Genomic DNA, 16,506 nt, shown 5'->3' with positions numbered 1-16,506 from the left:
ACAGATGGGATGGGTGGGGAACCAGGCACTAAGGAGCGAAGTGACTTTCCCAGAGTTTCACAGCCTGGCAGAACTGGAAATAGAAATCCAGGGGCTCCTGATGCTCCGTCCACTGGATACATGCTGCCGCCTCAGACATTTTTATTTGTAAAAGAACTGTCCTACTCCATCCCCTTGTCCCTATGCTGGGGTACTATCCTGGATGCCATTCAGGTAACCCACCTATTTTAACCTAACAAAACACTGCCCAATACGCCTGTTCTCTGCTTCCAACCCATTTTTCAGTGATTCTGCAGTGAGGAAAAAGTGGATGAACTCTTCACTTGGAAGGAGCGAGTACCCACTTAAAAGCAGAGCAAGCTGGGAAACCTCTCCAGCCAAAAAGTAGAATATTAGTTGGGTAAAGGCTGTGGTAGAGACCTCTTAAGAATCGAAGGGACCTTAGGCCTAGCTAGAGAGATCTTGCTCTGATTATGCAAGTGCCCCATTCTGTTCTATTATTTTGTCTTTGAAAGATTTGTTTTTATGTTCTAAACTGGAATATTTGCACATCTTGAGTCTGTGCATTTTGTCCAATGAGCACTGGAAGCCTCATCACCCAGGTCAGAGCACCCTTTTAAGTGTTTCTTTAAAATCTTACATTTGAACCTGGACTCTTGTAAATTAGCCCTATTAACATTTCCTCCCTGTAATTGATCTTTCAGCCATTAACGGCCCATGCTGCAGTTGCTCAGAGACTGATTAGAACCCTTCCTGCTGTGAGGAAGTTTCTAGCTGCTTTGCAGATAAAATCAGGTGGACTTGGGCCAAGCTTTTTGCACCCATGATTGTGGGATGAAGTCCGTGGGGATCAATGCTAGGTCTTCTCTGGCTGAGCAAAGGGAAGTCACTGACCTGAAATGTACACTTAACTGCCTAAACGTGATACGTTCTGGTGAGGAACATGTGGAAAAGCTTCAGGTGAAAATATGCCAATGGAGAGGAGACGCTCGTAGCATCTCTCGTTCCTGAATGTTAAATTTTGCTTCTCAGGCAGCCCATGACAATAGCTTTCTAAGCCTGATCTTCACTAAACAGACCTTTGTCCTGTCATTGTTTCTTTGACTCTCTGGTCCACTTGATCATAGTTTCAGGAGATCTGTACAAAAAGATGAGTTTGGCAAAGAGTTGTTCCTCTAGCTCCAACTCCCCAATCTCCCTCACCAGGAAGATGTCCATGCAGAGTTTCAGGATGCGGTCCACGTTGGGCAGCTCTTCAAACATTATTGAACGAGAGATGCCATTGAAGAACTCTCGGATAAACTTCCCAATGACCAGGACAACAGACATATAGAGTCCAACGATGCTGAGGAGAAGGGAGTACAGAGTTGATCAGAACTAGGCGAAACAAGGGACCGTATCTGTTCCCTAATATGGTCATGCTATCCGCCAACTCTATGGGAGTTGTGCATAGATGTCTATAATAAGCTATTCAGGTATCCATTAAGGTGCAAGTTAGCTTTTCTCAAGGAGCCCAACTTTACCATCCTTACCTTGAATTGTTATACAGAGCTCCACTGATTTCAGTCAGACTCCCAGTGCAGATTAAGGTAGAGTAAAAGGCCAGAAGGAGAGACTATTGTGATCAGCTATTCTGACCTGCATAACACAGGCCATAGAATTACCTCCCCCGGTGCTGTCTGCCTTAAACCCATAACTTGTGGTTGAGCTTCAGCATGTCTTTTTAGAAAGAAATCCAATCACCACCTCCTTAGCTAAAGTGGGCCGATGACTAATTACATTCACTATTAAATTTCTGCTTTTATTTCTAGTCTGAAATCTCCTAACCCAGGGATTGGAAACTGGGTCCAAAGTAGCTCCCAGCGTAGTGCTCTGGGAAGGGGACCTTTTTCCTCCCCTTTGTTTTCACATTTGGGTTTACTGAAAAGTGTGTGATTTTTAGATAAAACTAAAAAGGGATATGAGGACTGCTCACTGGCAAAACCCAAGGAATTTGTTCATGATTTTGAAGGAGAATAAAGCACCTATGCCTTCAAGCCCTTTCAGAACACAGACCTAGGACTTGAGTAAATTGCCAGGTGCTTAAAACCTACTGTGGGGGACACAGAAATGGTATTGCTTTATGTGACTATTTTCCCTCAGAAGCACTACTAATTTTGAAAGCCGTAGCACTTTGCAACAATTAGACTGACTTAGATCAAACCTTAGCCTGCAGGCAGTTTTGTGCACAGCAGGCTAAATTCTGCTCTCAGTTACACTTGTGCAACTTCATTGACTACAGCAGGGTCAAAGAGGAGTAATCAAAGGTCAAATCTGGTTGGTGATAACCCTACACTTCCATTTCAGTTGCTAATAACCCAGCTGGGGGCCTAACTTTTAGTCCAGTGCCTGAGTCAGGTTTGACAGGCTCAGCTTTCGATCCATATCTGACCAAGAAAGGATAGAAACCAAATACAAAATACTGAAAAATTATGAAAGAATCAACCTGTCAAATACAAAACACAAGCAGGCAGAACAGATGTCTATTCTGCCTGGTTGTGTAGGAAAATGCCAAGACTAAATAATTACCTAATAAACATGAATAAAGTATTCCTCTACCTAGTAAGAGCAATGGGGAGTATTTTTTGTAGCGTAGCATGCCATCCTTACCCATAGCCTGCCAGGAATCCCAGACTGGAAGGGCTGACTTTGTCATTGTAGATGATAAGCTCCATATTCTTGCTGCAAGCATTACCAGAGCAGGTAGGATTCCACTCTTGAATAACCCACCACTCAGTAACTTGGCCAGAAGATGAGTTGAGGGCCAGCTGCTGTAGTTTTATGGTTATGTTTCGGAAGAAAGCCATTTTGTCCACGTCCTGTGGTTTATCAGAATGAGCTGGTTCCCAAATGCAAAGATAAAATTAGGAGCTTTTCCCCTACGTGTCTAATACCTTTCAGTACTATGCTTCCCTTCCCTGCATGCTATTTCCTTCTCCAAGTACTCCTCTTCAGAGAAGATAATCTGCTCTGTAGAGCAGTGCAGTGGATCTGCTTTGCACATGTAAAAACTGATGTGCTCACAAATTTATGAGAATTTGTTACCGGGGGAATATTTCCATTTCAGCCAATTTGGTGCAGAATCTTTGAGATACTTGGAAGTGTGTGTGAGGCTCACAATATTTCCCCTCTAAGCCCATAGTGGGTACCACTTCGGTTTTCACCAAGGAACCCTGAGACCAAAACCTTTATTGCAGCTTTACTGCAACTGCTTACCAACTTGCAAGCGATGTGCAGTTCTAGCTTCTGCTCCAGCAGTAGCCCTGAGGTATCTTGGTACCACGCCGGGAAGCAGTCTAGAAACAAGTGGAAGCCAAAATTGCCTTGGAGTTATCAAATACTTCAGTGCTGTGCATTAATCTTCTGGATCATTATCACTTAGAAATGTGCTTGGATCAACCCCCCAGAGTGAATCTGAACTTTGCAGCTCCCACCCATATCTGTTAACAGAATGGCTCTATCTAGCTCTCAAGGAGCATATCAGAGAAACTATCTAAGGTACCTGTATTGCCCCCCATTGCTATAGTATGTGAGCACCTCAAATTATTAACATATTTAATCTCACAAGACCCTTGTGAGGTAGGGCAGTCACATCCCCATTACACAGATGGGAAAATGAGGCCTAGACCCTCAAAGGTATTTAGATGCCTAACCCCCTATTGAAATCAACAGGAGTTAGGTGTCTAAATAACTTTGTGCATCTACATCTGAGTGACCTGTCCAAGGTCCTGCAGGAAATCTGCAGCAAAGTCAGGAATTGAACCCAGATCTCTGGAGCCCTAGGCTAGCACCCTAACAACCAGATCATCCTTCCAGTCTGACTCATTAGTTGCCTATTTTTGGCAGCCTCAGGAAATAGTCCCAGGGTTGACTGGGCTCTGGAAACCAACCAACCCAAAACCACAGTGATGATCCCTCCAGGCACGTATGCAGGGCAGCTTCTCCCTGAGTTGTAGCTGCTTTGTGGAATCTAGGGCTTCAGTCTCCAGGGCTGTACAAACACCAGTGTTGATATGCAATGTATTTTAGAAAAGGATGAGTGTAAATGGGAGCTAAAATACTTCTAGGAGTGACTATAACACCCTTGCTCCTCCTTGTCATCAAACAGGAAGAAGTCCTAACATAACATGGTTCTAATGTTTGTAAAAGGAGTGATGCTCCCATTTAACATGTGAACAATTCCCTCTATTGTGTTCACCAACAACAATTCTTTGCCATGGCGCATTTTGAAAACGCTGATTGAACAGAAGAAAAATACTGACATTGGCTCTTTCCTGGTCCCATTTAGCATTTGAACAATTTGTTCTCTTATCTCCTTCTCTTCGTACCGCACAGTGTACTTGCCAGACGCTTCCACATTCTTCACCAGAGAAGCATTCCTGCCCAAAGGAAATCAAGCGCGGTATATTCAGGTGTGGTACCCAAATGCAGTTCAAGATAAGACTTACTGGGAGGGATTCTTCTTCCCGCTGTGGGCCAGAGGCGCTGCTGTGTACAGGGGCTGTAAAGACACTCTGGTGCAGGCACTATATAAGACAGCTGTGGGCTGTCTTATGAGGGTCCTTTGCAAGGAGACATGGAGGTGAAGCTGCAATACAGAGTGCTGCAGAGGATAATTACCCCAGCCTCTCGGTGGAGGTAGGTGTGAGGCTCAAGTCATGAATGAAAGTTTGTAGTGGGCTTTGAGTTCTCTAAATGGAAGCTATTAATTAACTAATTATTATTATGTATTTGTATTGTGGTAGCTCCTAGGAGCCCCTGTCATGGACCAGGACCCCTTTGTGCGAGGTGTGGTACAAACACAGAACACAAGATGGTCCTGGCCCTAAAGATCTCACACTCTGTATAAGACAGGTAGGGGATGCGCAGGAAACAATGTGACAGCACTGGTCAGCATGACTGGCAGTGACCTCAGCACACCAGCAGGCTTAACCATAGTGAAGTTTGAATTAATAACAGCTATATAATTCATTAACTGATGTAGTTAAAACTGACTTTCAACTCCTCTGAAAAGTACTTTTAAAATAAATACAGAACTTGAGCTGCTTTTTAATCGATTGCAGTGTTAACCACGATGCTGCATTTACCTGAGAATTGTCCAGTGAAAGTTGATGTAGACAGCAGTTGAACTGGAGAGCTCGTCCATCATGGCCTCTCGGCTGGCGGGACTGATGCTCCACAGCAAGCTGGCATTGCTCTTTATTTTAGCAAGGACAATGTCCTCCGGGCTGTAGTTCACTATAAACTGCATGGCAGACTTGGGAAGGGATAGAAGGGGTAAAACATCAAGACAGAAACCTGTTGGCTTCTCATTAGGACCTCATCTACACAGGCTTTGCAATAGGAACCAACACATTTAAAACAGCTTAAACTTAACAGTGGCCAAACTGCGGAGTTTGCTCGACTGCTGAGAGCAGGGCCAGGCTGTGTGAGACACTGCTCAAAAACCTAGTGCTGGGCCCAATCCTGCCTCACGGCCAAGCTCCCAGAACTCCAGGAGAGACAGGAATGGGGTCACCGGGGAACAGCCCCCACAAAGCTGCTGCCAGGAAAGACTGGCATAGTGGCATAGATCTTTGCCATCTCCCCTCACCTTCCCCCCGTCCATGCCCCCTTCTGCCCTTGGCTGGGAGGGCAGGACCTGGCAGCAGCACTGATGTGTTGAGAGGGACTCTCCTGCTGGGCATTCGGAGCTGAATTATGGCTTCTTTGCACTTCCTGAGTGTAACAGAGAGGCCATAACTGGACTGAGGATCTGGCCCACTAACCTTAATAGAAGCAGGGATGTACACTAGAGTAGGGTTAGAGATCAGTTTAACCTGCAGCCAGATTTAAACCAAGTGTGACAGGGTGCAGGGGCACTACCTGGTTCGTGGTGAGCAAGGGGTTAATACCAGCTCAGCATTTCCTCCCTGCCTTGCACAGGTGCTATGGGGAAGGGCTATACATTGGCCACTTAAGGCAGTGAGGAGAGGAGTCACTTTAGGGACTGTCCAGCTCCAGACTGGGGAAATAGTGAGTTTATTTTTTGCTTTGACTCTTAAGTTGCAAACATTCCCCCTTGAGGAAAGACCTTTGCTGACTATACCTGTGATTAGTTTCTGCTGAGTCACCCTGCCAGCATGTGCCATGACTTCTAAGCACTGCTGAAATCCCTCTGTAGACAAGACTTGGGCTAAAAAAATCACTGCAGTTTTATGAAGGGCTCACCCCAGGAAAGTGAAGATACGCCCACCAAAGCACCTGCACCTGCTGGAGAACTCTAACCGAGCAGCACTAACACTCAGAGATGACTGGAGGGAATCTGGGCTCTCTGATGAAATGAGCTGTTTGAGTGACACTTACCGGGTGAAGGGCATATTGATTAGCCAGCTCGTTATATGCTGCTGGAGAGAAAGGGATCAGATTCCGCTGCTGAGCGCTCATGGTGAATAATGACTAGACAAGAAAAACAGGGCGAATAACAGAAATGGCATTCTCAGTGCAGCCTGGGACCCCTGTGCCTCCAGGCACTGCTGCAATACAGAGAAAATCCATACCATTGGTATGAAGCATGAAACCAAATAGAATTTGCCACCTCCACCTTTCTTTCTTCCTATTACCTTTCCCTTTTCTTTTGCTTCCACTGCCATTTCACACAGGGCACTGAACAGCAGCCTTCAATCACCCCTAGCATGGGCCATGTGCACGCCAGTCAACAAGAAGGTGAAAAGATCCTGACCCTAGTGCAAATCCACTAAGTGGTGTGTGTGAGCGAGAGAGAGAGAGAGAGTGTCATGCTCCTGTAAGAACACTACCCTTACCTCATAACCACTAATGGTAATTGTAACTGAGACATCCAGGGGCTGATTGGTTACTCCTGCCACAGATTTAACCAGTGACATAAGAAGCAGTGGGAACCACACGATGCAGACCAATATAAAGACAATACAGCCTCCTATTCCATACTTCACAATCATTTTCTTCTTCTGGCCAGAAGGCTGAGGATATTTCTGCAAAGGAAAAGATACAATTGAGCATGATGCAATTGTAGCATGGCAGGGAAACCAGGCAGGAAGGAACTTGGTGACCCTTTTGAGGCTATGAGATAGAACATTTGGGAAATAACCCAGTTGTTTTGCATGCACACTGAGTGACAGATTACTCAATCAACACACACACACTAAGGATATGTGTAGACTGACTGGCAAACACACAGCCTCAAGTGAAGTATCAGAAGTGTAACCACATTATTCTGGATTGAGTTATTCCACTTCTAATTTATCTATTAACTTTTAATGAACTATTAAACAATTTTCAAGTTTAAAGATGCTGTAAATGCTCATTATTTTATTTGTGAGGATTGGGGTTGAAATGCATTGTACACACTTGTAATTCAGTAGAAATGATCAGTATAATGTCTATATGATGTTCTTGGAGGTAGCCCATTGCTCCCTCTCAGGACTGAGTAGCTACTGCAGTGGAACAGCTCTTTGAGGAAACAGGACTAGTGAAATAGACTGTGGCAAGGCTGCAAAAAAGGCCACAGGGCTAGGAAGCTGCATCTAGAGGAAGAAGAGCCAGGAGCCTAAAGTCTTGGTAGAAACGAGATGTCCCCCAGCTCCTTCTATTGAAAGGGTGCTGCTCTTCGCAGAAAGCAGCAGCAGCAGCTGGCAGCAGAGCATGGCATTCAGATGGTGGAGCCCCGTCGCTTAGAGGAGCTAAAATTAGACTGGACAAAATTCTACAAAATGTACCATAGGGAACAGTCCTGCATGGGCCAGAGGGGTGGAGCAGACCTCCTAAAAGTTCTTTTCCAGCTCTAACTTGTGTGACTTTTAAAATATTCCCTCATCCCCCACCATGAGATATGAGTTGTACTTATAAATAAGGAAGAACTGTCTGTAGCTGGAAACCCCTTTAAGGGAGAGTCTTTTTTAGATGTGGGCGAGGAATTCCTCCCCTCATCTTACAGAGAGAGGGTGAAATTCTGGCTCCATTGAACTCAAAAGGAGCTTTGACACTGACTTCAATGGGGCCAGGATGCCACCCACAGGGACTATTCGATAAGTGCAAAAGTAGCTTTTGATAACAGAGAAGATCTCGCTGGTGGGCTCAGACCAATGCTGTTGCTGAAGTGGAACTGGAATGGTGATGTACTGCTAGGCGAAACCAAACTCCCATCTCCAGTGTCTATCTGACTAAAGGCAAAAGATCCCATAATCTTGGAGTCCCATCAAAATCCCACTTTGAGTAAAGCAGGTCTGTGCCTGAGACATTGCTGAGTGCGAATTATGGCTGCCTTGTTTAACTATACAGTCACAATGCATCTCCGTTTATCTGCAGCATTGCGGTACACAGTGAACAAGGGAAAGTTCTGCTCAAACATAAATCTCTCTATCTTCCCAAATCCAGTTTTTCCTGAAGGGTGCGTTATTTCTCCCCCTCCCCCCAGCCTAAACTGGCCTCACAAATGTCTGTTAGAGAATTTTATGAGATGGGATTGTACAACTGGAATCACTTGCCTTCTCAGACTCTCTCAGGCATTTCATAATGAAAACATTTGCATATAAATCCTCCACACAGATCCAGCTGGAAAGACTCAGTGTGGTGTCAGTCCAAACCCAGTCCATGACAGCTCTCAGCTCGGTAAGGAAAGGCACCATACGAAACCTACCAGTTGAAGAAAGAATGCTATTAACATTTTAGAGTGACATCTTTGTTAATAAATACCAGAGCCTGGAGTCCTAGCAGATAATTTTCAGGCATTTATTGAAATCTTTTTCCCTGGCACAATGTTCCTTGATTTTGAGGGACTTTTCCTTTATAAGCTCCTGAAAAACAGTTTCCAGTGTGTAGTTGTATAGTACTGACACTGTACTGAGTGCCCAGGGATTTCAGAAATCACAGAAACCTTCATGCTTCGGGGCAGAAACCAAATGCTAACTGCTTAGGGGTAGGAAGAAACTTCCCCTATGGGCAAATGATTCCACAATTGTCCATTATGGGAAGTCTGAAGCATCTGGTACTGGCCACTATTGGCAGCAGGGTACTGGACTGGATGGATCATTCATCTGATCCCGTCTGGCAGTTCCTATAAACCTATTCACCCACCAGGGAATTACTCAAATTTGGAAGATCTTCTTTAAAAGCCAAATTTCCTTGACTTGGCCTCCTGTTGTTCCTGTGCAAACACCTGTGTGCACCCTTCTCAGATGTCAACACCTGTGTACAAAAGACTACCCATTGTGCGAGATGCTGTACAGAGAAGTATAGTCTCTGCCCGAACTGATAGATTCTTTCACCTGCAGATGTAAGAGATGGAGTCTGTTCATGGAACATCCACTGATCCTGAGGGTGTGTGTCTTTGTGCACAAATCATTGTTTCTGTACCCTGAGCTGGCAGGTAATAGCACTCAAAACTGCAGTGCACGGCCCACTGGAGGCCAATGCTTGAAAACTAGGCCACAAGTACACAGGAGAGAGATTTCTCCCTTAAAGTTCCTATCAGAGCCTCTTCCTTTATACAAAACCCATAGATTGCTCCATACAATGTTAGCCCATATGTGGGAAAATGGATATTTTTTCCATAGTGTTTTTAGGTTAATAATATGTAACTCGGCATGTATTTAAAAATGCCTTGAGTACATAAAATTTATCCCAAATATGACCAAACTGGCTAATGGCTTTTTAATATCTCTGCCACAAGACTGTGTATCAACATATTTCCTGTCTGGATCCATTCCAGTGGCAATTCCAGGCATGGAATATATTTAGTCTATATTTACTTAGTCTATTTAACTCTCAGATAGGCTCATCTCACAACCATGCTATTTCAGGGTGATTTATACAATATTTACACTGAATTCTGCTAATATTTCCTTGCCTCTTGATACTGGATCACAGCACATACATTCCAAAAACCCAGGCTGGAGGAATAAGCAGCTATTCTAGGCAATCAGAGAGGAGCTAGCTAAGGGGAGACTGCCAGGATGTGAGACGATTTGTCTGAAAAGTTTATTGAGCAATTATGTAGAAAGGTAGCAATCAGGCTAGGGGAAAAGATAAGCTACAGCAACAAGAAATGTGGGTTGCACTCAAGAGTCAAATTATGGCATTCAGACCCTGCTCTGCTTTCCTCTAAAGTGCAAACTTAGGGCTTGAGCTTAATTTCTGATATACCTGCCATCAATCACACATACCCCCAAAAAAGAACAGTCAACATTTATCGTGCTAAATACTGGTCCCACTGAATTGAGTGAGGATTGTATGATTGGCTTTAATGAGACTAGGGCTTGGTTCACAGTTTTTAAGCCTTTATTATAAAAGCTGAACATCCCCTCTCTGCTTACCCTTGGAATAGGAAAAGGTTTACAAAATTGTAACTCTTTGTCAGAAAGTTGCCTAGGACCCGATTCGGATAACCACATTTGATCTGATATGCAGATAGGCCAAAATAAACACATTTGACCAAGTACCAAAGCTGAGCCACATGGTTTCTGTTGAATCTCCTGTAAGTGAATAAAAGAGAGATTTCATTACACTATTTTTGTCACCAAAGTCTTAATTTTTTTTTAATGTGACAGTTCCTGAGTCACTAGTTTGACCTTCCTGTTAATATCACCTCCTCAGACTGGACTGGAACCAATGAAAATGACATGCAAAGTGAGTGGCCATATGTCGTCACTTGAGGCTATGGGTCCTATTAAATGGAGCTTCTTTTCCCTGCAGCTTGAATAATAAATGTCCATCCACCAAAGGAAAGTGTTGACCAACAGTGAGCAGCTTCAAAGTAGGATATGTCTAAAGTTGAGAGAACATTTCTGCCAGAGTTTTTTCCCCCTGCCATACTTCATAAGCCTGCAGATGTCTCCTTTTCCTGAGATCTCATTTTCAAAGAGTCAGATGCGCAGTTCCCATAACTGAGCTTGCACATGAACCACATACCTGGCTATTTGCTCAAATAAACTAGGCGTGCAACACAGTAGCATTTTGCACACATAATTGCACTCTCTTTTGTTCTCTTTACCCAAAGCATGCTGCACTTTCAATGTGAAGACTGCAGTAGGAAATTAAGTTGTCCCTCTGTCCATTTCCAAACCCACCCATCGCAGCATAAGTGCTAAGAGCACAAATTAAATTGCTGCTGAAAGCATGCAGAAATGTCAGATTTCAAAGCCACCATGGCTTCTGCCTGTTTTCCCATTGAAAGCAAGTCCTGCTCCTGAGAGAGATTTTTTCATGTGACACTGGCCACAGTTGTACCTTTCGGTAACTCCTGGCAAGATGAAGAACATCCAGAAGTGAATGCCAAAGACAAGGACAACCTGGAATACACACTTTCCAAACATAGTCTTCCTCAAGTAAATGGCTCGGTCCACTATCATAGTGCCAAACTGAATCAGGAGCATCACCAGGAAGGCTTCAGGGACCTGGTCTTCTGACAGAGATTCAGTTATGTCAGCAGCTGCTGAGTGTTTCTAAAAGGGGAAAATCTAGTTACAAAGCAATACCACTCAGGATTTATCCAATGATTTTATATAATCCATAGGATAGTGGGGAAACTCCAGACTGTTACTTATGTGAGTAGTCCCTATTCAGGCAAGTATCTCCCCTGAGTGTAAGGGAACGTACAGCTGTAAGCAAGTGCTGCATTTTCTGTTAAGGGCTGGAAAGGCAAGGCTGTAATCCCTCCTCTCTACAAACAAATCCCTACTCTGCAGGCACTAAGTAGATGCATCTTAAATAAAGACGCAGATAAAATGACAGTGAGCAGCTGCTGATGCCTCATGGAGGATTCTGAAGAACAACTGGTTTTTAATCAATTCTGTTCCTTTGTTTCATAGCACAATGGTCATCTACCCTGCAGCGAGAGCCAGGTCCATGTTTGTAGCTTGCACTTCCCAAAATAAAATCTTCAGATCCAGATTTTAAAGCCCCATGCTTGGGAAGGTTCAGATATGGAGTTTTAACTAGACCCATTATAAAAATATCAGGGCTTCAGAGCTGTGGTTTGGATTCATCTCCATCCCTCGCTTTCTTTTTCTCCTCCCTAAGTTTTTATAACTAAGACTATTTTGCATGAAACCAAGCTTTTAAGGATCTTGATAGACTCATCTGTTATTACTGCTCATTCCCCCACTTGGAAGCAGAATCACATTCTTTTGAGACATAACAATAACATCCAGATGTGGAAAGCACAAGCAAGTGCTACGGCAGCCAAGCACAATGTGCAAGCAGAAATGCTGAGAGCATAAGCATAGCACTGACTGGGTTGTGCTTCTGTTCCAGAAGCCTACATCACTCTGCCGCTTTGCCGTTGGTTTGGAATTATAGGCCTTCTGGAAATGAAACAGTCTCCTGCTCTCTATGCATGAGGACCCTCTCCTGAAAGAGGCTGAGCATCTCTCATGAGATATTGAGCCGCCCTCCACTCCCATTAATGTCTATGATGTTCTTCACATTGCAGTAGAGGTTCAGTATCTCCATAGGATCAAGGTCCTACATAACCCTCCCTTTCTCCTTTCTTTTGACTAGTTTTCCATCTCAAATCTCTACACTGAGGTGATCTACTCTATAAAAAAAAAAAAAAAAAAAACAAAGCAATATGGGGCGGGGAGAATGGAACAAGCAAAGTATTCATGCTCAAACAACAAAGTGAAACATTTGCTTTCTTTGGGAGACAATGGTACTCCCTGCCCAGTGTCTGCTGTAGAGCCTCTCCCTTCTCATCATTAGTCACTGTGTTATCTGAATCAGTTAGCCTGTCTTTTGTGGGTAATCTCTTCTCTAGTCTATGGAGACTCATTGGTCAAGAGAATTTAAGGTTGAATCAAAAAAACAAACGAAAAGAGTGGCTGTAATTCAGGGGAAATTTCCATCAGGTCCCTGATGGTAGAGAAGAGAGAGGAATCAAGTGTAGAGAATACAAAGTGTGGTCTTTATTCACACACACATAGGACACTGTGGTTCTTCCTGGCTCCCAGACTGATTAACTTAGCCTGTGCCTCCTACTGTCCCCCTAAATCCTGGCGTATGCAGTCATGGAAGGGACTGCTGACTATATACCATAGTCCCCAAGTTAATGATCAAGCTACTTGCTTTGCAGTCTGTATAAAGAAAGTGCATTTGTGCTTACACCAAAAGCCCAGTATCCAAAGATAACAATTATAAAATTGATCACGTCAACCAGGAACATCAGTGCATAGACGTCACAGACGGGGCTGTACTCTGGATGAATAATGTCGTAGAAGAACTGCCTGATAGGTCGATAGATTTGAAGGGCACTAGGGGTAAAAACAAGTATAATCTAGATCAATGGAAATTGTAACAATGCATCCTCAGAATGATCAGATGAATGTCTCCAGTGCATGTCTTCCATAGAAGACCCATAAACACTGGAATTATAATTACTCTACTGAACTGAAGTGCAACAATGTCTCATTTTCTTAAGAGATGTTACAGATAATACCCCAATTACATTTTAATCACCAGCTTCTTTGCTTTCAATATCAGTTGTTTCATCTTTTGCTTAAGAAGTTTCTTCTTGTTGATGGGATTCTTTCTAAAAAGCTTCCATTTCTTCCTGGCTTCCTTCTTCTGAGTCTTGCCTACCAAAGGGAAGACAAATCACAGATTTGTCTGGGGGCCATTCTTTTCTTAACAGCCATGTCCTAATTTATCACAAAGGTTTACAATTCTGTTTAACCTTAGGTGTTCAGCCAGTAGGGTTATCTCACAAGAAATCAATGTTTGAGAATGCCCTATGCATATAGTTTCTTGGGCTAACAAATACACCAAGTTACTCAGAAGGAATTATTTGGCATCTATATACCATGCTAATGGGAATATTAGGGAAAAAAATCACAGTAATACTCTAGCATGGGTGGGTAGAGACTACGACCATCTAGGCACAATCTCCCTATTTTCAGGTGCATCCAGAGAAAATTTGCCTCATAGTATTTTTTCTCCACCTGAATTTTAAAATGAAAACCCCCCCTTAGTGTCTAAAACTAACTCAGTGTGGCTCTGACTACCTCTGTTAACGGAGGCTGTCTTCCTTCCTCTGAAGATGCTCCCCGAGGGATTGTGATGTCTGAAAAGGTGCCATGCCCCCAATCCAGGCTCATCTTCCTGCAGATCACCTCTGGACTCCTGGTTCTTTGGACTCCTAGAAAATCTCCTTTTCTTGGTATCAGACACATTGACACTTTTGGAATCCCATAGTCCATGGCACTAATGGGAACATTTAAAGAATGATAAATACAGTTTGATACACTGTGTCCTCAGCACAGCATCTTTGATTTGCAGTAACCATGAATTGCTCTACAGGCGGAGATAGAGGCAGACACAGAATGGGGGAGGGAGAAACAGGGTGAGTTTTCACTTGAGATGAAAACTTGGTTTCATGATGGGTAGGGAATGGGCACAAGTCCCCAAATTTGGATCCACGCTTCAAAGCCTGTAAAATCCAAGGGCAAACCTCCTATAGATTTCAGCGGGGCTAGGATTTCACCCCAAGGACTCTAATCTCCCATCACAGCATGTGAGTGTCTCACATGAAAGCAAATGGCATTATTTGTAAAGAATTAGGCCCACAAGTGTTCAAATCTGAAATTTTGTTGGAGTTGAGGGCCAAAAGCAAAGTTTAAATGCAAACCTGGGTTTGGACTCTGAGGCCCTGCCCCCAAAGGATGAGATGAGTTTTGAATTTATAACAGAAATGAAGATCAGGCAAGTTTAGCAGAGTTTCAGTTTTTCTCTGCAAACATTCTGCAGAGCTCTAAGAAATGAGCCATTTCTTCTCCTTCTCCTTCTCTTCAAGAACAACTTACCTTCAAGATAGACCTGTGAAAGAACAAAGCCAACAGCTGCACAAGATCAAAATGCACATAGCCATCCTTCTTCTCAATCCCAACAATATTTGGCAGAACAAATGGCTCTTCTGCATTGATGCCGCAGTATAACTTAGTGGTCCAGGGAAAGAATCCAAACTGAGCAAAATATTTGACAACTACGGTTATCTAAAGAGAAAAAAAAATATGAAATTAGTTGGAAGACATGGCCTGGCAGGGCAACAATTACTCTTAAACATTTTCTGAAGAGTTTCTAGATCTTCCAAATACAGGGAAAGACTCCAACCAGCATTTCTGCTGGCTTGAGATTCTGGAGAGCTAACCTTGCTTTGGGATCCAGTGACATTTTATCACATATAGATGTTCTCTAATTTTGTTTATTTCTGGTTTTATGTTCAATAAATTACCTGCACTTTGTGAGCTACCTTCAGACCTACCAATGTCCTTTAGTCACATCCGCCATCTAGTCTACTCCATTAACATCAATTCTAACAGAAGTTTATTGCACGTTAATGTAAAGAAAAAGAATAGTATTTGTTTGCAGAGAGACACGTCTGCAGCAAGGCAATTTTCTTGCTGTTGCATACCTCTGTATAAACGATAGCCATCATCCAGAAGAATTTAGTAGGCCTTGGAATGGATAACATGGCCCACAGAAATATAAGGATAGGCAGAACCAAAGTGAGGACTGAGGCAGAGACCATGTGGTTGAGAATGATCACAAAATAACAGAGCATTTCTGACTTGGATACCATCGCATTGTACAAAGCAAAGCCCAACTTCAGGGATCGAGGCAGACTCTGGTAAAACTTGTCTGACTGCTCCAGTTCATTGTCATGAAACATCCTGAACCACATAACAAAAAAAAATATAAAAACAGATTAATTATATTTCCTCACACAATTGGTGCAAGGCTACAAGCTAGCATTTTTAATACAGAAGGTTATATAAATGAGACCAGATGTATGGCATAATATACAGAACTGCATGCCTAAGGCTGTGATAGTTTGTCAACCAAATCTTTTGTGAAAGCTGTCAGTGATCTAACTCACATACACTCATAGTCCCCCACCCCTCATTCTGAACGGCCCCCACAAAACACGGATGTGTTTACACATTTAAACCTCCAAGTACAAAGTAACTCCTGGAGGTGCTGCTGAGGACTTTCCATTTTTGTTGACCTTAGTTAGCCCTTAATTCACCAATTCAGTAGCATTAGTGCACGACGACTGTCGTGCTCATATGAACACAAATGCCTGTGCTGCGTGGGCACAGTTCTTTCAATCTAACCCTAATAGTTGGGCTGGTCATGAGGAGTGGGGACAAAACAACAACAAAAAACCACCTTAGTGACATTTTTGAAATTTCTGAGTTGTTTCCATCTCATAGGGTTCAAACTGGGCCTGAAATGTTCTGTGCGGGTGGGTTTTTTGTTTTTTTGTTTTTGTTTTTTTTTTACTGAAATTTTAATTTGTTTTTTAAATATTTTTTCATTTACCGCAACCACCATTTTCAATAAGTAACAGTTTGTTGTAAGCAAAAAATTCTATTTTGGTAAAAAATTTCAGTAAAAATAATGGAAAAATTTGCAAAAAGTGAGAATTTCAACAACTTTTTATGGAAAGTTTCATTT

General features: G+C 43.0%; 1 protein-coding gene across 1 annotated transcript in view; it reads right to left on the bottom strand.

Moving 5' to 3' along the window:
- Positions 1–661: 661 nt before the first annotated feature.
- Positions 662–16,506, bottom strand: part of LOC116826052 (piezo-type mechanosensitive ion channel component 2-like) — a 42,022-nt gene continuing 26,177 nt past the window's right edge. The window contains exons 21-35 of the mRNA XM_075072405.1: positions 15,461–15,719; positions 14,853–15,041; positions 14,055–14,253; positions 13,499–13,628; positions 13,157–13,304; positions 11,284–11,498; positions 10,371–10,529; positions 8,544–8,691; positions 6,843–7,031; positions 6,385–6,477; positions 5,127–5,296; positions 4,302–4,418; positions 3,256–3,335; positions 2,650–2,878; positions 662–1,345 (exon numbers count right to left, since the gene is read on the bottom strand). Of these exons, the coding sequence (XP_074928506.1) occupies positions 1,090–1,345; positions 2,650–2,878; positions 3,256–3,335; positions 4,302–4,418; positions 5,127–5,296; positions 6,385–6,477; positions 6,843–7,031; positions 8,544–8,691; positions 10,371–10,529; positions 11,284–11,498; positions 13,157–13,304; positions 13,499–13,628; positions 14,055–14,253; positions 14,853–15,041; positions 15,461–15,719 (2,581 nt within the window). The 3' untranslated portion in view covers positions 662–1,089. The remainder of the gene's footprint in view (positions 1,346–2,649; positions 2,879–3,255; positions 3,336–4,301; positions 4,419–5,126; positions 5,297–6,384; positions 6,478–6,842; positions 7,032–8,543; positions 8,692–10,370; positions 10,530–11,283; positions 11,499–13,156; positions 13,305–13,498; positions 13,629–14,054; positions 14,254–14,852; positions 15,042–15,460; positions 15,720–16,506) is intronic.

Source organism: Chelonoidis abingdonii, chromosome 14 (assembly GCF_003597395.2).
Source record: "Chelonoidis abingdonii isolate Lonesome George chromosome 14, CheloAbing_2.0, whole genome shotgun sequence".
Taxonomy (NCBI): Eukaryota; Metazoa; Chordata; order Testudines; family Testudinidae; genus Chelonoidis; species Chelonoidis abingdonii.
The sequence above is the reverse complement of the archived record's forward strand: the minus strand, read 5'-3'. Positions and strand labels throughout refer to the sequence as shown.